Source organism: Crocodylus siamensis, chromosome 1, assembly GCF_052110815.1.
Source record: "Crocodylus siamensis isolate JL-2025a chromosome 1, ASM5211081v1, whole genome shotgun sequence".
In the NCBI taxonomy this organism is placed as follows: domain Eukaryota; kingdom Metazoa; phylum Chordata; order Crocodylia; family Crocodylidae; genus Crocodylus; species Crocodylus siamensis.
Window position 1 is genome coordinate 90,834,886 of NC_143395.1, and position 23,749 is coordinate 90,858,634.

General features: G+C 40.4%; 1 protein-coding gene across 1 annotated transcript in view; it reads right to left on the reverse strand.

Annotated features, from left to right (window-relative positions):
* REV3L (REV3 like, DNA directed polymerase zeta catalytic subunit) overlaps window positions 1-23,749 on the reverse strand; it is a 209,912-nt gene that overhangs the window by 74,494 nt on the left and 111,669 nt on the right. The window contains exons 6-13 of the mRNA XM_090038057.1: window positions 23,334-23,428; window positions 22,360-22,464; window positions 20,037-20,121; window positions 19,796-19,944; window positions 18,682-18,807; window positions 11,830-12,067; window positions 9,952-10,094; window positions 333-4,524 (exon numbers count right to left, since the gene is read on the reverse strand). Of these exons, the coding sequence (XP_089894183.1) occupies window positions 333-4,524; window positions 9,952-10,094; window positions 11,830-12,067; window positions 18,682-18,807; window positions 19,796-19,944; window positions 20,037-20,121; window positions 22,360-22,464; window positions 23,334-23,428 (5,133 nt within the window). The remainder of the gene's footprint in view (window positions 1-332; window positions 4,525-9,951; window positions 10,095-11,829; window positions 12,068-18,681; window positions 18,808-19,795; window positions 19,945-20,036; window positions 20,122-22,359; window positions 22,465-23,333; window positions 23,429-23,749) is intronic.

The window sequence follows — 23,749 nt, forward strand, 5'->3', positions numbered from 1 at the left end:
CAGTTCACTCATCCTTTGAACATTACTGTGGATATCAAAACTACACAAGCCAATAAAAAACATGCAGGCACAGTGAAATCAAACAAATGGATTTTTTCAAACTCTTCATTATCGAGTTAAAAAAATATAAAAACCTGGAACTTTAAGTACATCATACATCACTGGGTGAAAATCTCCTACACTGTATAATAAAATTAACTTCACAAGAATGGCCACTTAGATTTAATACAATTACAAAAAGAGACAGAGAGAGAGAGAGAGAGAGAGAGAGAGAGAGAGAGAGAGAGAGAGAGAGAGAAGGACCTTATAATATAAGTGCATAGGGAATGTACCTGGGCTTTTCTGGTGCATCAGAAGGATTGCTGCAAAATGGTTCTTGGTAAATTGTTTCTGCAAGATCATGATGCAGCAAAGTTGCCATGATTTCTTCACGACTTGGTGGGGACATGAGAGGTTTAAGAACATGAGCAGTACGAGGTGTAAGACTTCCATTCTTCGATTGTGAGGGAGAACTAGTTGACCTTGGTGAACTGTCGGGAGTTGGCGTTAAGCCCTCATTATTTCTTGGAACATACAACTCTAAATCCTCTGAAGTGCCATCCACAAGATCACCATCCGGAGAAGACAAGAGGGAAGTAAAAGAGGTATTAACAGAATCAAGTGATTGACATGATTCAAAAGTGGCTTCCTTTCTAGTGCGACTTTGAATCCAGTCTGAATTAGCTGGCTGTGGAAGATTAAGAAATCTCTCTTTGCTCAGTGGATTTCTGTTCAACTTGTATTTCTCATTTACATAGTCCTCTGTCTCTTGGATACAAAAAGCATCTATTGATGAGTTAGATCGAGATGTTGGAGTGTGAACACTGTTTCTCCACTGACTGTGGGGAAGGTTCTCATTGCTTTCCAAGGATGCTTTCTCAAAAAGCTCAGGGCTCAGAGCACCAGGTCTAATCCATTTACCTGGGTCTGAAGGGCACTGTTTCTCTTCCTCAGATTTTTGGCTATTAATGTTTAAAAGTTCATTTTCTGTTGTTTGTCCAGAAGAAAGATCCTGGACAGCATCACTCAAAAACTTCTGTGGCAGATTTTGGTCTGCTGGGACAAACTGACTTGCAGAGTACAAACTGCAAAATCCAGTCTGCCCTATAGCATTAATATCAAAATTGTAATTGTGGTCTGGGGACAAGCTGTCTTCAAGGGAATAACAACTTTCAAAGCCTGGATCTGAAAAAAAAATGGGGCTGTCATCTGACACGGAGTGGTCAATCTGATTAGTGTTCTGTTGGTTAAAAGAATCTACTTTTAAAAGTTTGGGCGTTTTTTCTTTAGGCTTCGTAGTTTTGGGAGTACGGGACTTCCTTGGTGAAGTGACTGACTTTGATCTTTTAATTGCTTTATTCTGTTCAAGAGGGGAAGAAATACTTCTGTTCAGCTGAGGTTTAACTGATAATGCTTCTTGCATAACATTTGCATGTTGTGCTTTTTGCTGTCTTTTTTGCAGTAATTCTTTTAGAACAGCTAGCCCAGACTGTCCTTCACTGAATGCTGATGGGGCCACGATAGTTCGATTTTTACACTGAGAAGAAGGTTTTGTTTGTGAGGTGGTTTCTGATAGGGACTTCGGTTTTACTTTTTCAGGTTTAAAATGTGACACATCCAAAACAAATCCTCTCTGTTTGTGTTCCCATCCTATCTGCTTTACTGGACTCTTCAAAGCAGTTACAAAACAGTTTTTAGGTAACTGAAGAGACCCATGGCTTTCCTCAGATGATTTCAGTATGGAAGAATAGGGATCAGCAAATTTTGCTGCTTCTGATAAGCACAAAACTTGCTGTTGATTACTCTCTTTACAATGCAAAAAATTAGTGGTATGCATCTGATCAGTCTTAGTTAGGTCTAAAGAACTATGAGTTTCATTTAATTTTCCAACTGATAAGTATCTAGTCTGTGAATTCACAGGCTCTCCCATCTTTGTAGATGTTGTATCTTTAGAAATATGTGCATTCTGTGTTACCTGAGATGGATCAAATATGCTATTTTGAATCAAACAAGATTCCTTCATACGACATACTGTACTTTGACTCTTAGGCCTTTGGGAGTTTATTTTTGTTATTTCCCTTCCAGCTAGGACGGGAATGGAAATGATAGATGAATGAAGGTCTCCTCGTGCAGTAGTGAAACTTTGTAAATCCAGAGATTTATCAGTTTCCAGCAATGAATGAAAATAGCCAGATGATTTTCCTTGTGCATCAGCTGTGGAGGTGAGCTGTGTGGAAGGTAAGTGTCCTGTTGAGTAGCCAGTTAAAAGACTCTCTTTCTGAGTAAGAAGTGGTTGTGAGCTGCTAGAGTTGTGAGAAATCTCAGGCAAATCTTGGTGCTTCAGTACAAATTTAACTTCTGCAGCAGAACGAACATTTCCTTTTTCACCTTTAAATGTCATGCGTTTCCTCGATGATATTTTTTCAGCTGTTTTTTGTTTCTGTTTTGTTCTAGGTTTCTTTTTTCCATCATCTGGTGTTTTATCTGTCTGATTAATCCTGCTCCTTTTCTTAGTAGCTATTGTGGGGCCGGGAAACTTCTTTTTACATTTCTTAACCTGAGATTTTGCTCGACTATTTTTTCCTACATTGGAATGAACAGTCTTGCTATTGAACATGTTAGGACCCTTAAAAAGTAAAGCTTCTTTATCTAGATCAGTCATAATTTCTTCTGCTTTTGGATCAGTGGGAGACCAGCAGCGAGGGGGAGAGGCATTTATTGGGCTTGTGCTTCTCTCAGAGAGAAAACCTAATTTAGACATAACATCACTATAGTTATAGTCACAGTCTTCAGCTTCGGCATTGTAAGATGGTGAAGGAGGAGAAAGGACTGCATGAGTTCTTTTTCTGAAAGATAAAGTTCTTTTAATATTTTTATTATTTGCTTTTTGTGGTTTTCCAGTTTTTTTCTTAGCTGACTTATGTTTTGCTTTCCTTCTGTGACTTTTCTTTGGTGTTAATGGATAAATAGGATATTTGGTTGCAGGGGAGTCAGGAACTTTTGGCCAAAAGTCCTTTAAAGGTGCAAGCTTTTTATATAAATTCATTTTTTCCTCTGTAAGTACTACTTTTTCCTCACTAGAATCTACTTTACCTAATTTAACAAGCATATTTTTTCTCCCTCTAAATCTATTGATGATAATGTATTTGATAATAACAGGTGGCAGTTTTTTAGAGAGTTTTCTACGTTTTCGAGATTTCTGAGACCCATCCAAACTTTCCCCACTATCTATGGGATGAGGTAGGCTAACTTTTGAGTTGTGTGTGACGAAACTCGATTCACTATCTTCAGTCTCATAATTTACTTTACGCTTGGTTCGGAGTGTATATTTATTCCCACATAATCCAAATGACTGCTCGGTTTCAAGAGAACCATCTCCAAACTGGCAGTCAGTACAATTAGAAGCATTTGTAGGCATCCTATTGTCAAAGGTATCATGAGGAACTTGAACTAAATCATTTGGCAAAGCACTATCCTTATCAGGAATATTACTACATGCATTACCTTGTGTATAGCAGCTTTCCTTAATGGATGCAATATGATTTACACTTACAAGCTCCTGATGGTTGATAAGGCCCAGTTTCTTTTTATTCAATTTTAACCTGGACTGTTTGTTGCCTGGCTGTAATTTATATGTTACAGGAGCTAATTTTTGTGGTCGGCTGAGACAATTAGAAAGAACAACACTGGGAAAGAACATGTAATGTGCTGCTTGTTGACTGAGGCTTGGTTTTTCTGCCTTATGTTCCTGAAATTCTTCATACCTAATTTTAAGCTTATTAAGGCCACCTTCGTCAGTACTGTTTTCAACAGAATGCATCACAGTTCGATTCCCCCCTGAACAAGACACCAAATCACAATTTTCTGTTACTGTTGTAGGGAAAAAGCTATTTATACTTGTGCTGCTGGATTTTTCGCTTATTTCAGAAGGCATTTTACTTTTGGAGTGGCTCAAATCTGAAAAATTAAATGAGTTTTTACCCAATATACCATCACTAATATGGCGGCTCATATGCATAAAAGAGGAATCCTTCTCAACCTTCCTGATGCTGGTATACTTCCTACTTGGTATCTGTCTGCTCACTGACGAAATATCATCTTCATATTCAAAAATGTTATTTTCACAAGAAGAAACAGGAAGAATATCCTTCTTATTACTTTCTTTGTGTGAGTTTTCAGAATGGGCACTATTGCTGAATGACATTGGGTATTTTGCAGTGTAAGTGCTTTCTTTTGTAAGAGGGTGGATTGAAAGTTCAGGTCTTGCTTCTGTGTTTGGCTGTGAAAGCTCTTCTACTAAATCTTCATTATCCAAAACATGGGAAGGAAGGGCACTTGTGTGTTTACACTGGAAAGTAATCTTAGCAGAAGATGGGGGTTCTAGCGTAGCAGCGTCTTTGTGAAATATTGAGGTCTTTACAGACATTTTGCTTGTTGCAATTACAGAGGAATGAGTTCGAGAACTTTCATTATTCAAAGGATTGTCTGGAATGGAAAATAAATAATTATTACTATAATTAATTCCTTAGACTTAAAAAAAAAAAGGTCTTTAACCATCTTAAGATAAGTCTTTGAAAGGCCTTCCCATTAAAAAAGATCGTATTCTATTTGTGACCACTCTTATTATGACTTTGGTTCACAAGATACCATACTAAATTAGCACATCTATCAACAGTTAAACTGTCAGTCACAGGATCTGACCAGGGGGGTAGCTTACTCCACGCACAGCATCAATGCAAAGTTGTTAACGTAAGGTAAATTCATATCATAATTTAAGACTGGAGCTAGACTGTTCTCCGTGGTGGCAGATAACAGAACAAGAAACAATGGTCTCAAGTTGCAGCATAAGAAGTTTAGGTTACATATTGTGAAAAATTCTCACCAGGAGGCTAGTAAAGCACTAAAGAGGTTGTGAAATCTCCGTTCTTGGTGGTTTTTATGACCTGGCTAGACAAAGCCGTAGGTGGGATGATATAGTTGGGGATGGTCCTGCTTTGAGCAGGGGATTGGGACTAGATTAGATGACCTCCTGACATCCCTTCCAACTCTAACTTGCTATAATTCTAAGACACTTACACACTTTCAAATGACCTGGAAGAATTCACCTGGGTTTATTTTTGTGGTAGAAAAGCTTGCCTGGAGATGGTTAAACAGACATTTGAGCGCTGAGCTCCTGAAGAACAAAAAGACTGCAGTGCTAACACTGAGCAGCCGTGGGGACTCTGTGCACACATCTGCATTCCCTGAAGGCTCCCTCAGTCCTGACTGGCTGACCTAGACTGCTCAGAGTTGTCCTATGTCTCCCTGAAGCACACTGTGGAATTGTGAAGGGGGCATATTCTGCTCCCTGCTGGGGTAAATAGTAGAGTAGGTGTAAAGCACCTGAGATGCTAGAGGGCTATGCTGTGGCTTCTCTGAGAAGGGTTAATTGTACAGCTATTTGCTCTCCCAGGAGTGGTTTTTCACCCTGGGTTGTTCTCAGGTTGCATCTCTTTCATAAGTTCAAAAAACGTGTGGAAACACAGGAAAGGCTATATTCAGGTGTTTTTCAAACAGAATAATATAAGTTCTATTTTTGATCAACAGAACAAAGTTCATCAGTTGCGTAACTGAAGTCTCCCAAGTAGTCAGCTGATGCTGGTACACAGTAGGTGTGTGTACATAAGATGCTACGTCGCTGTAGCAACAAGCTACGGCAACATAACTTGTTGCTCTGGCAATGTAGTGTTCGTAGGCACAAACCGTGATGCTGATGCTACATCGCTATAGCGATGGGCTACATTGCTGTAGCTTGTTGCTATGGGAACATAGCATCTAAAAATAACTGCGCTGCTGGGACCGCACAGTACCAACATCTAAAAGTAACCATGCATCATTTAGCAAGTAGTAAATAAATGTACAGTACCAAATGTGTGGTCAGGGGCACGTGTAGATGTGCCCAGTATGTTTTCTCTTATGAGCATGTGCTATTACTTATGTCTAATGTGATGAGGTAGCTTCTCAACACTATTACAAACCTTTATGGATTAACACAAAACGTTTTTCTACAATATTTGTGAAAAGCAAAAGCCATTCTAAGAATTTATGGAAGCAAAGCCTAAAAAACAAGGTCAATTACTGAGTTTATATTTTTGACAGGATCTGCCAGGAACTGGATGCACAACAGAGATTTTTCTTTGAGTTCTGGTAAGAAAAGGAAAATCTTTACTTCTAACAATATCCCCTGGTGGATAGGAGTTGCTGAGCTCACGTAAGCAACTCTAGATGTAATGTGCCTCCACTGAAAGGAGGGCCAATGACAGAAACACAGAGAAAATGGGAATGATTCACTGAAATTACAAGGAACACTTGAAGGCTTTCTTCCCCAACAATTAAAGGAAAAAAAGGGATTTGTATTAACCAGGCAGCAGTCACAAAGACTAGTATGACTATATGAGTATTTTTGGTGTGAAATCTTTTATTGGACTAACTGTATATTTGGGAAGGATCTTGGACAAGCTTGCAGGCACAAGGTATCTTTCCTCAGGTCTGGAAAATAAGTAAACGAAGCTCAAGTGCCATTTACTATTTGATAAAAGCAAGCTGATGTTTACTAGTTTTGAATTTACCATATTGCCAATTATGAGACCTTCAGTTAATAAATGTGTTATTTTTCACATGAAAACAAGGTTAAGTGATTGTTCTGAAAATGTTTTTCCCAAATTAAATATCTTCTGGATATGAATATTTTGAACACTAATTCATATTGAAGAAATGTATTTTAACAATGATTGTGTTACATTTTTATAAATTGAACAAATTATTTTTTGTATTACATCATGGATATAAAATGTTGTGAGCAGGGAAATTACATATAATAGGTTTCCTGAGGAGAGGAGGTATTGCCATGCCAGATCAAATTACTGATGGATACAATCATTTATCCATTCTGCTCCTCTATGCTTACAATGCACAGAAGAAAACAATGTTTCTAAAAAAAAGTGATTAAAGAATGGAGAATTTTGTTTATGATCTTTATATTCATTACAAGTATGAAATTTTATTTTTCTAAGTACAACACTGATTAAATATTTTGAGTATAAGTACTGAAATTTTGTGTGTAATTTTTACATGGGAGTGTCAAATTGCTACAAGGAGTAGGAAAAAATGTAGCATTTAGCTATACTTTGAGAACTAATTCTTGCCTTAATGAATTACGAAAATTATACTAAAACTAAAAGGATCTGTGCACATATAGACCAAGGCAAAATTAGGATTTTATACTAACCAGTTATTTTTCAGATTCAGAAAGTGTGTTGCATACCTTGGATTTTAAGCTGCAATTTCAAATTTTCTGGTCAGTGAGGTATGATTAATGTAAGGTATCAAAACTGCATTAATGAGAAATGACTGCTATTAATTGGAAGGAAACCAAACTCATTCATCTTAATATTAGGAATCTTTTGATTCAGATATTTTTAACAGTGGAAAATGTATGGTAAATACTAAACTGTTCTGTTCATAAATCTACCCTGCACAAATCAACTCCATATATTCAGGTTTAGTTATAGGGAAAACAGCTTTCCCTCCTGAATGTGTTAATAACTACAGATCATGCCCTTGAACTATTAGTATTTTTTTAAGTCAGTAGACACGGTAGCTATCATCTACTATGTTTCTGTCATTAGTACTGGACTGAAGAAAAGCAGCTCAAATTGTCCTGGTAATGTTGATGACTTCTTAAGAATTGCTGAAAAGCAGAATCAATGAAGATTTGGTCGACTCTTCTCCCTTTTTATATGGAAATAATTTCTAGCTGTGTGCCTTACTGTAATATTACTTTTAAAAAAGCTAGGCTAGCTCTGTTGTGCTAAATAGAAGGCTCAGCACTGACTCTGATTCTTGGACCAAGAGTCAGGGAGCTCTTGAAAGCAATTTCCCAAACTGCAGTTTCTAATCATTCATATTGTTCAGATAATAAACTGTCTTTGCATAAGTCAACCCTACATTTTCAAGTTCAATTTTACAAAAAAAACCCAGCTTTACCCCAAATAAAATCAGTAGAGAAAGTTCCTGAATTGCTGATGCCCTGACAAACTCCCACAGTAGAATCATTACACAAGGAAAGGACACAAAAAGAGTTGAATGAACTAAAAATAGTAAACAGAAATGAAATCATCCCCTCTATACCAAAGATAATTTTGCCCAAGTCCCAATATATCCTTGCCAGCTTAAAATTTCATGTGAATGAATAAATAGTTTTAATTAAATGGGAACTGTTCACAGTTTCTAAGAACATAGTATGTTATTACAAGGCCTGATAACTTTATATGGTGTGAATGGAAAAAGTGAGATGTTGCATAGGAATTTTCTGATGATGTTTTTCTTGTGTAAAGTGTCTACATGTTAGGTGTATAACACAGTGATTTTTAACATGTGTTCTGTGGACCATGGGGTTCCGTGATAGGTCACTCTAGTGATTCCGCAATGAAATCAGGGGTAATGGCAGAGTGGGCCAGTGGGTAGTACACCACCATGGCCAAGCCAAGTTGCCTGGCTCTGTGTCAGTCTTTAGGATGTGGGTAGGGGTTGTGCCACAGCAGAATAAGTGATATGAAAGAGTTCCATGACTTAAGGAAGTTTGACAGCTACTGGCACAGCACTTCACTATTTGCCTTGAACAATTTACAATGAATCACAAGAAAGGTTCCAGCAGATTTCTGCATGTTTTCCTGCCTGTTTACTTCCTGAGCTTTCTCCTGACTCAGGTCACCATTGGAGACACAGTCACATGGACTGTCTTACAGTGGGGTCTCAATATTACCCAATTCCTGGGAATGAAGATAGGAGTCTGAAAGCTTCAACTTGACATCAGGCTTTTAGAACTTCCAAGCTCCCAGCTTGCCTGACGAAAGATTACTGCTCATCTCCTAATCAATAGAATCAGACAAAAAAGATGCTGGGACCTCCAAGCTGGTGATGATCTGGTTCATGCAGATATTGTGGCCTTCTCTTAGGCAAGCTGACCTTGCCAACTGTGAGGAACTACATGGGTAGCAAGTGTGGCCCATAAGAGTGCCATGCAAGGTTATCTGCTCCAGCACAGTGGCAGAACAGAAAGCCCTGTGTGGCACACTCAACAGCAAGCCAGTTTGTATATATCTTATGTATAAATTGACTGTGATTTTGATGGTTCTTTTTGAAGAAAAAAATTTGACTTGTAATCAAAACAATATGCATAAATTTGTATAAATTCTCAATTCTTCATAATCAAATTGTGCACACTGCCGTTTCAAATTATTTAAAGAATACATTTCAGCAGAGGGGGCAGAACAAGAGTATTTTTTAAATAAACCTTTGCTCCTAACAGGTTCTCCTACAGCTGCTTTGACTCTCACCCAGTGTGTGTTAATGCAATCTTAGGACAGTAACAGGTGATGAACTGAATCCAATACAGGCTGGAAGCAAGATGCACTGTATTAAATATGGGCAGCATACATCTAAAAAGCAAAGCACACTGGGTATCTAGATTTTTCATGTAATTATTAAGTTTACAATATATATTGTGGTAGAGCTAAAGGAGCCTATAAAAGCTGAGAGAGAAAGAGAGAGATTTAAAAAAATATTAACAGAAAAATCCTAGGACGACTAGATGGACTTCACCCTCTCCATTAGGGCTAATTAACCAGAAAACCTTCATTGTTCAGACTGCTAATATAACTCAAAAGCAAAGCAGGGGGAGTTGATTAGAGGGAGAAATTGAGATTAGTAAATCTCATGCTGAATCTATATTACATCTACAGAATTTAAGACTATTCCTCTGCTGTGTTGAGACCTCCTGCTGAGGGAAGTTCACACCTTCTGGTTATCATATAGATAAGGAAGCAAGTTGTTTCAAGCAGTAACTTTCAAAGCATTTTACCATTTACTTACCACCATTTTCATCTGCAGTTCCATCTAACTGAGGTATAGAGAGATTAGCTAGAAGCATACTGTTACCACTCCATTCCATTTCTTCTTCTGAAGATGAATCCTCCTCTTCAGTTGAGCTTCGATGCAAATTTTTGCCCACTGACCTAAAAGAAAAATCAAGAAACACTGAGTGCAATATAGTATATATCTCAGATCAAAAAAGATCTAGACATAGGATAGCCCCAAAATTAAAAAGCTGTGGTAGTAAGTGAATGTGAAAATTGTCAGTGAGAAATCTGACATTATAAGAACATTGTTCAGGGATGTTATTGTGAGATGCAGTATAATGGCAGTCAGTCATTTAAAACAATTTAGACATGAAGTGTAGTACCTGGTGGTTCAGGAGGGTAGAAAAGGGATTCAGATATTTCAATTGTATGTAAGGAAGTTTGTATTTTTTTAAATAAAGTTCTAAGAGCTGTCAAACCAATAACTGTAATGGAAAAAGCTGAAAAACGTTCACCTGAAATTTAAGAAAAAGCTTGGCTATATAAGAAAGAAAAATCAGAATCTGTGAACAACTACAAAAGCCTTGCATTAAATATATTTTTATTTAAATTCATGGAGTTGATGAAAACATAACTATTGATGGAAACAAATTATTTTGCTAATCTAAAACAGAAGTTAAAAATATATCATCAGGCAATTGAAAATTTTTAAAAAAGGCATGCAAAAGTTTTCATGTGGATTATGGCTACTTGCCTCTAAAAATTTAAAATAATTATCTCTTTTCATTTACAGCTAGAGGAATGTAACCCCCCAGTCTAAAATCAGTGTATGAACTATATCTTTTACCCCAAATGAAAAAATAGTTCAAATATTTTGGATAAAAAGATTTTCAATTTTTTCAGCTACCACTGAACTCAGTTTTGCCTTTGACAGTATACTGACTATGGAAAAGGAAAGGTCAGATAGGAAAAAAGGCTTTGTGGTTTAAGTCTAGGAACTGGGAGCCAAACTAGCTGTTATTACAATGCTCCTGTATGGATTTAGGAAACCATCTATTTCTCTGTGCCTCATATATTTCATCTTGTAACTGGGATCATATTCCATATCTCAGAAAACTACTGCAAGAATTTTATATATTAATGTTTGTAAAGTGCCTGGATGTTCTCAGATGGAACTGCAAATAGGTAGATGCCTAACCACAATTTGGGTGAAAAAACACTGGACACATTTTCTTAATAGACTGTTAATAGTGAGTTGACAAAAAGAATCAACACAGAATGGCAACAGAATGACACAAAGTGCTCAATGAATCCCTTATCTTAAAGGATAAGGAAGCTGCCAAATACTGGTAGTCTAGAAGTGAATATTTATCTATCTTAAGATTCAATCACTGATTCAGTGACAGGTGGAAATATAATGGTGTTAGTGCAGTAGTGGTGGATCAACCTTCAAAAATCTCTCCTAAACATTCACTCCAGATGCATCAAGCCTCATACACGTCTACGTTTGGCTCCAAAATGGATTTTAATGCACATGTTGATAAATTCTTTCCAGTGTTCAATTGCAAAGAAGTTCTCTCAAGTATCTTCTTGAAATCAAAACTGCAGCTTGGGGATTTTAGTATCCAAAACTTTCAGGCATATATATGTTCCTATACAAGTGATTACACCTAATTTATCAGCCCAAGATATGCAGGGACCCCAATGTGGTCAAATAGGCATCCCTTCTTTAGATCAAGATCAATATATTATTTGAATGACTTCAGTTTAGGATTGCTCATTCACTGGAGTTGAAATCATGAAGAACTTTGCCAGGAAGAAAAAATGAACACTTCTAAAAACAATGGGGGAAAATGCTCCATACCCGCTGCCCCTAGTGAGAAATATGTACCTTGTTTTTGCCCCAGTTTCTTCAATACTGCTGTCCCATCTCTGGGACATGAGCAAACTGAGTTCCATTTCTTCCTTCTCAACTTGTGGTTCATTTTCTTCATCATCGCTGTTCTGAGAGTTTCTAAAGCTTCCAAGAGAACGGTGATGTGATAATGTTCTATGTCCTCGCATTTGATACCCATCATCCTCCAAGCCAGCCAGCAGGTGTATCATGGCTTGATCAGCACTGGTGTCCACTGCAGAAAAAGTCCACACATGCACAAGTTTAACCTACATTTTATTCTATTTGTTCATTTTTAATTATAGTTTCCAATTCAGATAATCATTAAAATATAGCTCCTAAATACGTTAGTCCGTTTGTTTGTTACTGACAAAATTATGCCAGCACCAGAAGCATACCTCTTTTCATGCCCATCTGGCTTTCCCAATTCCCTGCTTCATATTCTCTAACTGTAATTCTGACAATCTAATTCTAATACATGCTCTTTACACTTCCTCCTCCTCACTGTTCCTAGTAAATTGACCAATTAATGTTCCTTTCTTCCCAAATCTTCCATCTCCACTGCACATGCATTAAACCCGGTCTAAAGGAAGGCTGGTACATCCTGGGCAGCCTCCACACTTTTGCCTAGGCATACATAGTTTCATAGTTTCTAGGGTCGGAAGGGACCTGAGCAGATCATCTAGTCCGACCCCCTGCCGTGGCACGAAAGAGTACTGGGGTCAAACGACCCCAGCAAGGTGTACATCCAGCCTCCTCTCCCTTCATTTCACCATCTGATAAAAGTTTTTTCAGTTGTTTAACCTCCTCAACTCTACTCATAACAATAGCTACATGCATATTGTTGGGCTCCTGCATCCTTACTATTTCCTGGTTCTTTGCTTCCTACTTCACCCCCTGCAAAATCCAAGCTATACAGCTCCTTCTCTCCCTTTGCCTTCTATATCAGTTATTCTTCTCTCAGTTTCTATACTTATCCTCTTCTCCCCACCCCTTCCTGCCAAAATTTCCAATTTTCTCCTAGGTGCCTTCAAGTATCCACACTGAAAATCCATCACCTAAAAGTTGATCAATAACTTCCATGCTTCATTTTTAGATATAAAACTACACTCTTTACCAAGGATCACTTTTTTTTCCAAGTTGTACTTTTCTCATAAGTGTGAAAATTGCTTGCTTTCTTTCCATTCTTTTCCTTTCCTCTAAGCTAATACTCACTCTACTGGTGATTTCAAATCCATACCCCTCCACTACTTTCTTCCCTTTCCTACCCTCCTCACTGTTAAAATATGGTTTCTACTTTACTTCATAATTATAAATCATATAGAGATTTCCTGAGGAAGAGTTATAGAAAAAATAAAGTTTAGTCTCATGTCCCTAGGAGGCAGGTAACATCCATATTTTACTGGTGAAGAAACCAGAGTTCAGAAACATTAAGCTACTTACCCAAGGTCATACATGGTATCTTGACACTGTCAAGTACAGAAGCTACTTCCTTTAACTCTTAGTTCTCAGCTTAAAATCACAAGGCATTTCTTTCCTCCTACTTTTAACTTTACCTTCTGTTCTTGAATTCTTTGTTCCTTGCATGCCCAGTTCTCCAAACACCAACTCTTACCCCTTGCACTTTTACAAACTTAATTTATTATTAATGTGTTACAGTAGTGGCCAAAACCCCAACTGAGACTAGCACCTAATGTGCTACAGACTATAGATGCGTCTTGGCCTATGCTGTTAAATTTACAATCTCAGGAGAAAATCCAGCGTGTGGGAAGTAAAACAGGCACAGAGAGGAAGCACACTACCCAAGGTCATACAGCACCTCAGGAATAGAAACTAAGTCTCCTACATGCGCATCCAGCACTTGAACAGGGGTGCACAACTCCCACTCCGAGACTTGGAAGGTACATTTTCTAGAGGAGGACCATTCCTAATAGAAGCCCCAGTGATTGGATATGAAGCTTTCAGCATATTTACGTAAGGAAAACAGGACAGCACATGCAGACACCATGTGCACATTGATGAACTGCCATGCAATGAGGCCACTGCACTCACTTTTTTGCTTTTCAAATCTTGTTTTGTTTAATTAAGCAGTTTAACACAGAACTATAGCAGATCCTGGGTATGACTAAACTGCATCCGACTGGAAGGCCTGGTGGCAATGTAGCAAGGCAACTCCTATAAAACACCACAATGCTGCAACCTCTAGAGTAAGTATATAGCGCCTGAAAACCCTAGTCCCCAGTGCCTTGTGGGTAGTCCTTGGCTGGAGAAAGCATAAGACGGGGGGGGTTCTCAAATTTTGTGATATTGTAACCCCTTAAAATAATATAAATTTATGCGACCCCCTCATGATTAAAGCTACTGATTTCATTAGGATTAAGTAGGAGATAAATAAAGCACATTTACCTTTGTATATTAATGAAATATATTTGTCAAAAAACACTTTATAAAGTTTATCAAATTCCAAACCATTTCACTGAAAAGAAAACACTGTCAAATTTAAAAATGTCAGTTTTCAATGAGAAGAATGAGCTTGCTTGGTACTGCTTACTTTTTCAAACCTGGGCTTTATTTTTGAGACTGCCAGTCTCATTTCACACTCCACATTTATTTTTGATTGGTATTTGCTCTTTATAGCTGCAACTGCTGAAAACCCTGATTCACACAAGTAGGATGTTGCGAAGGGAAAACTCGCAGTCAAATCGAACGGTTGACAGATAAATACTGAGCTTTACTAACCCATGCACACTGAGATTAGAAAACATGAGAGATGCTTCCAATTCGGGCGAGTCCAAGAACATGTGCATTGCCACTGGGGGTGGGAAGCAGGCAGAATATTTACGCATTGGGGAGGAAAGAGAAGTTGTGACCCACTTTTAAGTTGCTCATGACCCCCTGGGCCTAAGGGACATCACCCTGACAGAAATGTACCCTTATTGAGGCTTCACAAGTAGCTCTTATCTATTGCTCTGGCAGAAGCTACAACCATCAAAGCACCAAATGTCTGAATCCAAAAGCCAAATCAAGTCCAATCGCGATGGTCTAAAGGAAGGCTGGTACATCCTGGGCAGCCTCCACACTTTTGCCTAGGCATACATAGTTTCAAGGGTCAGAAGGGACCTGAGCAGATCATCTAGTCCGACCCCCTGCCGTGGCAGGAAAGAGTACTGGGTCAAACGACCCCAGCAAGGTGTACATCCAGCCTCCTCTTAAAGACCCGAGGGTAGGAGCCTGCACCACTTCTCTTGGAAGTTGGTTCTAGATCCTAGCCACCCTGACTGTGAAGTAGTGCCTCCTGATATCTAGCCTAAATCTACCCTCTGCCAGCTTGTGACCGTTATTTCTGGTCACTCCTGGCAGTGCTCAAGGGAACAGGGACTCCCCCAATGCCTGCTGATCCCCCCCCCCCCCCCCGGACTAGGCTATAACAAGCCACGAGATCCCCCCTCAGCCTTCTCTTTTGGAGGCTGAACAGGTTCAGGTCCCGTAGCTTCTCCTTATAGGGCCTGCCCTGCTGTCCCCTGATCATGCGAGTGGCCCTCCTCTGGACCCTCTCCATGCTGCCCACATGTCTCTTGCAGCGCAGCGCCCAGAAGTGGACGCAGTACTCCAACTGTGGTCTGACCAGTGCCGCATAGAGTGGGGAGGATCACCTCTCTGGACCTCCTCGAGATGCATCTCTGGATGCATGACAAGGTGCGGTTGGCCTTCCTGACTGCCTCCCCACACTGCCGGCCCATGTTCATCTTAGAGTCAATGATGACCCCAAGATCCTTTTCCGCCTCTGTGCTGACAAGAGGGGACCAACCTGTAGGTATGGTGCCGGTTGTTCCTCCCCAGGTGCATCACTTTGCACTTGTCTGTGTTGAATCCCATCCTACTCTCATCCGCCCACCCTTGTAACCTGTCTAGGTCTGATTGTAGCCTGTTGCATCCTTCTAGTGTGCCCACATCCCCCCACATCTTAGTGTCATCAGCAAATTTGAACAGGGTGCTTTTTACCCCCTCGTCCAAGTCACTGATGAAGATGTTGAACAGTGCAGGCCCGAGGACCGAGCCCTGTGGAACCCCACTGCCCACGTCCTTCCAGGTTGAGAAGGACCCATGCACTACCACCCTCTGGGTGCGGCCCTCCAGCCAGCTGGCGACCCATTTGACTGTGTGGGTGTCGACACCACAGTCCCCCAGTTTCTTAATGAGAACAGGGTGAGAGACAGTGTCGAAAGCCTTCCGGAAGTCCAGGAAGACTATGTCCACTGCTACCCCTGCATCTAAGGATTTGGTGATCTGATTGTAAAAGGCCACCAGGTTGGTTTGACAGGACCTGCCACTGATGAACCCGTGTTGCTTGCCCCTAAGCATGCAGTCCCCTGCTGGCCCCTCCTGGATGTGTGCCAGAATAATTTTCTCAAACAGCTTGCCTAGGATCCAGGTAAGACTAACTGGCCTATAGTTTCTCGGGTCCTCCTCCTTCCCCTTTCTGAAGATGGGAACCACGCTGGCCCTCTTCCAGTCCTCCGGCACCACACCAGAGCACCACAAGTGCTCATAAAGCCATGCCAGGGGTCCTGCAATGACCTCGGCCAATTCCTTTAGAACTCTAGGGTGGAGATCATCTGGACTAGCTGACTTGAATACGTCCAGTCCCTCCAGAAGTTCCCTAACTAGTTCCTCACTAACCCTTGGCCCAGGTGTGCCTCCCCTGGGACCCGAGGGGGGCCCAACAGGGAGGTGACTGTTCTGGTCCCTACTTAGGAAGATGGAGGCAAAGAAATTGTCAAACATGTTAGCTTTGTCATCTGTGTGACGACCAAATTTCCCAACATGTCCTGCAGGGGCCCCACATTACCCGGAACCTTCTTTTACCCCCTGTGTATTTAAAGAAGGGCTTCTTATTGTCCTTAATCTGGGAAGCTAGTCCTAATTCCATCTCTGCCTTGGCCTTCCTGACTGCACCCCTACATCTCCGAGCAACTGCAGTATAGTCATCCCTGGTGATGTCCCTTTCTTTCCATTGGGTGTACGCCTCCCTTTTAGCAAGGATACATTCCCGGATGCTTTTGGTGAGCCATGGAGGCTTGTGTGCCCTCCTGCTCCTTTTGATCCTCATTGGGATTACCTTCCTTTGGGCTTGGAGGATCGTCTCCTTAAGGAGCGACCACTCTCCTTGGACACCTGGCTCCCCTCCCCTCTGGGACCTCAGCGCTTCCCCAACTACCCTCCTTAGCTCATTGAAGTTTGCCCTCCTGAAATCTAGGGCTCCTGCCTTACTGCAGGCCCTTGCCACCTTGCGCTGGATGGTGAATTCCAGCAGGCGATGATCACTGTTGCCCAGGTGATCAAGCACCCGCAGCCCCCTCACCAGGTCATCACCCATGGCCAGCACTAGGTCCAACAAGGCATATCCCCTGGTGGGGCTGTGCACCTCCTGCGTTAGATGGAGGTCCTGCACTCTGTCTAAGAACCTATGTGAGCGGTCAGACCTGCCTGACTGCTCTTCCCCAGAGATGTCCGAGAAGTTCAGGTCCCCCATGACTACCACATCCTTAGACTTCACTACCTGTGAGCTGACCTAAGAATTCCTGGTCAAGCTCTTCCCCGTGGTTGGGAGGTCTGTAGTAGACCCCCACCGTTAAGTCTCTTTCCCCTCGACTGCCTTGTACTCCAACCCAAAGCACTTCAGAGTGCCCTTCCTCTGACTCCTTGCTAATTGACAAGGATGTATATTCCTCCTTAATATAGAGTGCCATGCTCCCACCTCTCCTTCCTATCCAGTCCCTCCTGTACAGCCTATAGCCCTTGACATTCACCGTCCAGTCATGCGGTGAGTCCCACCACGTTTCAGTTATCCCCACTATGTCTGGGCTGGTGTCAGATACCAGGAGGATGAGTTCCTCCTGCTTGTTTCCCATATGCATCCGAGGTCTTGGTGTGAGGGTCACAGACCTCTTACATGTACACCACAATCCAGAGGGTAGACAGTGTGCTACAGTGGCCAGCCTGGTAGGCTGTGGGTGGCCCATAGGACATATGGAGCACACCTCTGGGCTAGAGACAACATCACTTTTCAACACTCATGTGCAGGTGAGTAACTCCTGAGAAAGTCTCATGATTATGGTATTTTTATCTACAAAGTTCATCCTTTTGCTCTCCCCTTCACGTATCGTTCTCCCCACAGATCCTCTCTCTCCTTAAGCAGCTCGTGTTATTCACTGCCCAAGATCTTGCCTACCTTTTCTAAAATGAAGCTGACAGCATTCAACAATAAATCGCTCTCTTCAATGTAGTGTTCTAGTTCTTCCTTCATACTCAGAAAGTCAACTTTTTACTGTGCTATTAACTGTAAGCCAATCTGTTCCCCAATCACATCCTTCTGTGCCTCCTCTGATCCCTGGTTTTGCTCTCTATTTTTTAGTTGCATTTACTTCCCTCTCTCTCTTCAGTCATGTTTTTTCATCCACCCTCACTATTTGCCTTAACCTATCATCCTAACACACCTCAACAGCAGGTGCTTGCATTCACTGATCCAAACTTTGGTGTACCAGAATCTTTTCAGGCCTCCCCACAACCTCTAAGAAAATTATGGAACAGCAATGCATCCAAGTATCCTAGCGCACCGGTATGAAGGTTGACAGATTACTGCAACAGCAGTAACACAGTGACCTTTACAAACTTACTAGACTGATAATGCTACCAGGAGGAGGAAAGGATAACTTGCTCAAGTCTTCACTGAAAAAAATCATTTGGTATGCCACTGAGCACAATGACATTTAGGGGAATAAAAAAAAATAAAAAAATAAAAAAACTTAATAGGAGGGACTGTGTTTACTGCATTCTGATTATACTTACTGAAAACTGGAGTCTGATTCAGTCTCTGAGATAAGGGTTGAAAACTCTGACTATTTTCCACAACGTTTAAAATTGCTTCTTCATTAATAAGTGCTTCCTCTTTTTTACCATGCCTCCTGTTGGGTTCTTTAAAAAAAAAAAAAGAAAAGATAACAACCTTGAAAGATTCACACATCAATGTTTCAATATGAAAACAAACACATTTAAAAAATCCAGTTTACAGATATTATAAATTCAAATATAGCCACATTATTTATAAGAATTCTTACTACAGTTCTATTTGTTAGTTCTGATAATCCACAGTGGTAAAAAGCTGTTCATGTACTTTGTCAGATTCTTTGGCTAACTTCATCCCCATATCACGCTAGCACTATAAATGAAAAACCAGCCATGTCTCCTCAGAGATCCTACTGATACAGAGCAGCCCAAAGTGGATGCTGAGAGAACATACCTGGCTCCTAACCATGATATAGAACTGACTTTATTGGCATTATAAATAGGAACCTACTGAATTTGGGGCACCTGCCCACCAATATTGCAGGCAGAAGGCAGGGCCTCGCAGCAGTTTCATGGGCAGTATGGCAGCACCGCCGCTCCCCCCCTCCACCCCCAGTGATTGGCCAAGGGGCCCCAACCCTAGCTACTGATGGGCTGCCGGTCATATGGTTCCACCCTTTGCCACAGATCAGCTGTGAGGGCTGCCTGTCATGCAGCCCTGCCCCTGGCTACTGACTGGAGAAAGACGGGGCCACATAACAGGCAGCTCTCAGCCAATCCGTGGCAAGAGGCTGGGGGGCCAGCAGCCCTTCAAGTGGGCAGAACCCTCCCTGCCCTAGCAGACAGCACCCTGAAGACTACTGGCTCCCGCTGGGAAGCCAACATTTTATTTTCAGTAAGTTTTTATTTCCCCCACAGATTTCACAGGCAATGCCATGAATCAGTATTTCAGTAGGTCCCTAGATATAAAGAGTACAAATCAAGACAAATTTGTTTTTGGTGTGTAGTTCCTCTATAACCAAGAGCCAAATCCTCAGTAGTTCCAGTTGCCAAAATACAGGAATATGTAAAACCACCAGGACCTGTCCTTAAAATTAATGTCACTGAAAATACTCACCTTTGTTCAGTTTCTCATCTTTGTGCACTTCTATCATGTTGGCTGGTGAACACAGAACATTTTCAGGAGAAAGTACCTCAGAATGTAGTGTCAACTCAGCAGAGAACTCCTCTGATCCATTACTGTAGTCCAATGATCCTGATAACGTTCTACATATTTAAAAAAATTAGAAACATACTTTAAACCGACAGTTGAAAGTCAGCACAAAAACTAATGCCGAGGAAAATGGTTGATCACTTACACAGAGAAGTCATTTTGCTTGAGAATTTCTTTTAGCCTCTTCTGAAAGATTTTTTCACTTTCTGTTGCTGGCACAAATCCACGATCTTTAAAATTAAAAAAATATGTATATATTTAATTGGAGCTTTTACTCAGCTCTATTAACAGAAAGCAACTGTTGAGTATGATTCCTAAGATGATCCTTTATACTAGTAACTGACTACACTTGTGAAAAATTTTAGGAAAAAAAAGAGGTTGAATGTGTGATATGTGCCCAGCTAGTAGCTGTTTTCCTAACAATTTTAGACACACGTAGATGCATTGAAAGCATACTCCATTTCCTTGGTTTCAAGACAGTTATAAAACTAATTTTTCAATTATTATTAAAAACCTTCATTTAGCTGTATTTTCAACAGCATACTGACAAATAATTTTAATGAGAATTTTAAATAAAGAAACAGCTATATTTTCTTTCATAAAAATATAGAAATTCAGACTTCTGAACCACTAGAGATCTTTTTTATACATGAACACATGCACACATCCTCATTAGTATTTTATGGCACTCAACTCTATCTTAATTCTTTCTTAAAATTACAGAATTTATCTTCAGAATACTATTGTGAGAGTTATTATTTTATACAAGAATCTGTAACGGTTTTAAAACCAACATATCAAAGTACTGACTGATGTTGGTCATCTAATTTGCAGCCAAAGCTCTCAGAATATTTAGCATTTTATAATACTTTATCTGCTTAGAGCCCAATTCCTATTGACCTTCACTGCAGTTACAAGTACCCAACCCTTCTGTAAATCACGTTCTTAAGATGGCCATCCATATAGGTAGGAGCCACTAGTGATTAATGTATGCAATTTGTATAGCATTATATAGGAATTCTGAAAAGAGCACACCCAGAATCCATTTCTACATATTAACTTCCATCTGCTTGACCCACAAGTTTATCTGTTCCCACAGTTCTCATACACTGATACTTTTTCTATTTTTGCAACAAATGAGGTAGTGGTTCTATAGTCAACCATTTCATTCACTTTATGATCTTAATTCATTCCCAGTGAGGAATGAATTAACATGGCCAAAACAACAACTTCCCCACACCTAGTCCTAAAAAAAATAACCCCACTGTTTTAGCTCCACACACAGAGAGAGAGAGAGAGAAAGAGAGAGAGAGAGAGAGAGAGAGAGAGAGAGAGAGAGAGAGAGAGAGAGAGAGAGAGAGAGAGAGAGAGAGAGAGAGAGAGAGAGAGAGAGAGAGAGAGATTTTAAGTTTGGCTGAGTATCTAAATACAGGGTATTATAATGGAAAATGTCAGGAAACCTTAAATACAGGCACCAGGTCTGCCAATAATACCATAATAATTTACTCAAACTCAGGAGTAGATTCTCCCCCCACATTAGACATGGGGATGGAAAAAGTCCTGGACTAGATTTGAGTACCAGCCCAGTACAAGCAGTGATTGCAGCTCAGGCCCTGACGTGGGTCTAGGGCTGGAGCCACCACCACCATCTTCTCCAGGCTGGGGCAGAGGCCAGGACACAGCTGACACTGCCGCTGCTGTCACTGCCACCTGGCCAGAGGGCAGATGGCAGAGACAGTGCAGGTGGTGGTGACATGAGGCAGTGCATGGTGTCAGGGAGGGAGCCCAGATGGCAGGCAGCCTGGAGGAGTGCAAAGGAGACTGTGCAGCTCTGGCTCTGGTTCAGGCCCACACTGGAGCTGCTGCCACTGCTGCTGCCTGGTGGGGGCCAGAACCACTGTGTGCTCCATACCCTGAGCTTAAGCCAGAGCTGAATTAACCACACAGAATAAATGGGTGGCCCTGGGGAGGGAAGTACGTGGAAGGAGGATATATACACCAGGTGGACAAGTAGTAGGATCAGGCTGCTTGCCTCTGCTTTATTTATTGCAGAAGGGGGTTGGGTTGGGGGAGTGAGGGAGATGAATTTAAGACCATCCCCCAATATTTAGATTATGTTAATGGAAAAAGACAATACATTTATAATGTTCCACCTATAGAATCTAATAACCGAGTGGCACTGTCTTAAATTCAAAGTCATCTTGGATTCAGGTAAACACAGTAATAAAGTGTACTGAATTAAATTGCATTGAATTAACACTATTCTGAACTAAGCTTACACCCTGTAGATTGAAAAACAAATGAACTACAAACATAAGAAAACTCTTAAAGTCTCTGCCTTGAAAAGCCAGAATTCTAGACACCAGCTGAAACACAGCAATTTAAACACATCAATTTACACTCTTTTGCCTGCTTGTCACTCCAAAAAACATTCAATAAGCAACTACGTTTCACTGTACACCGTTTACCCTGTGAATCAGGAGGACTAATCTGAGAAGACTCATTTTTCTCTCTGCGGCGCTGCTTTTCATCTTCCCATATGGCTTGCAAACCCGGGTTCCTGCCAATCTGGGCTGAAATATGCAAAAATACATCAAGGTAAGGTCGCTAATGTGAAATCAAGTCTGACAATTTCTTTAAATTTTCCCATTAACAGGTTTCATCTTCAGTCACCTAATTGTTCACTGAAACTCTTCAGTTTCATGGGAATACAGGTATAATGTGTAAATTCTGGTATTTTTTTCCAATGCCTCCCTAGTATTCCTTTGCTTTTAAGAATACATGCTCTAAGTGTATAATAGTAACTTCTTTTGGCATCCATACCAAGGTTAATCCAGGGGTTAGTTAGCACCAGATGGAAAAGAACCTAAAAATGGATATATTAAACACTTCTTAGAGACTGAGACAGTCTCCTGACCTGTTACACTAAGATTCTGTCTTGTTCCTCGGTCACTCTTAGAATCACCTACTTTCTCCCAACTTTCAGTGTCCATTTTATATCTGCTGTTTATCAGTTTTGTACAGTAGCCATTATTAATCATATCTTTTCACATACAGCATGCCTTTTGCCAAAAGCCAGCTGCTGGAAATTGGCATGTATGTGATGTATGAGAAAATAAGGTAAGAGTCATTTCTGCTGCTTCCCAGGTAAAAGTGAAAATAAAGGTCTTCACACTATCTGCAAGAAGTAGAACAACAAGCAAACAGCTCTGTAGCTGCGGATACTCAGTTAATACAAGGAAAGATCTTTAAAAATTCATTCCAATTTTCAAAATAAGGAATACATCTTATTCTAGAGTATGTTGCATGTAAAAAAAATGATATTTATCACTTATACAATGTACAATAGTTCAATCAAGACTGAGGTTTTGATGAGATACCTAACAAAGCCATAATACATCCTCTGCCCTGAAGAGTACAACATACAGAATAATCAACTTACCTTCAATATCCAATCGATTTAAAATATCAGCAGCTACGGCATCTACCTCCAATTCACAGGTACTCTGTGGTTCAACACCCTCCAATATTAAAGAACTGAAATTAAATAAAGATCATCATCATCTAGGTTAATTTTACAGTTTTCCTTGCCAAGTTTATAAAATTATTCTGCCCCCCCATCCCCAGAATAACTATAGATTTAACTCAATTAGACAAAGTAGACAATTGGAGAGAGAAGTAATGAAAATAACCTTTTCCTTCATTAATCTGGACTCCTATTTAATGACATAAAAGAATTTGCAACACTTTATCTAACCTTTTGTTCCACTAAACATAGTACTAGTTAGTATTATCCTTGTTTCTTAAATAGACATTATGAATACTAATTAGCTAGTTCCTCTGTAGTGGTCAATACTG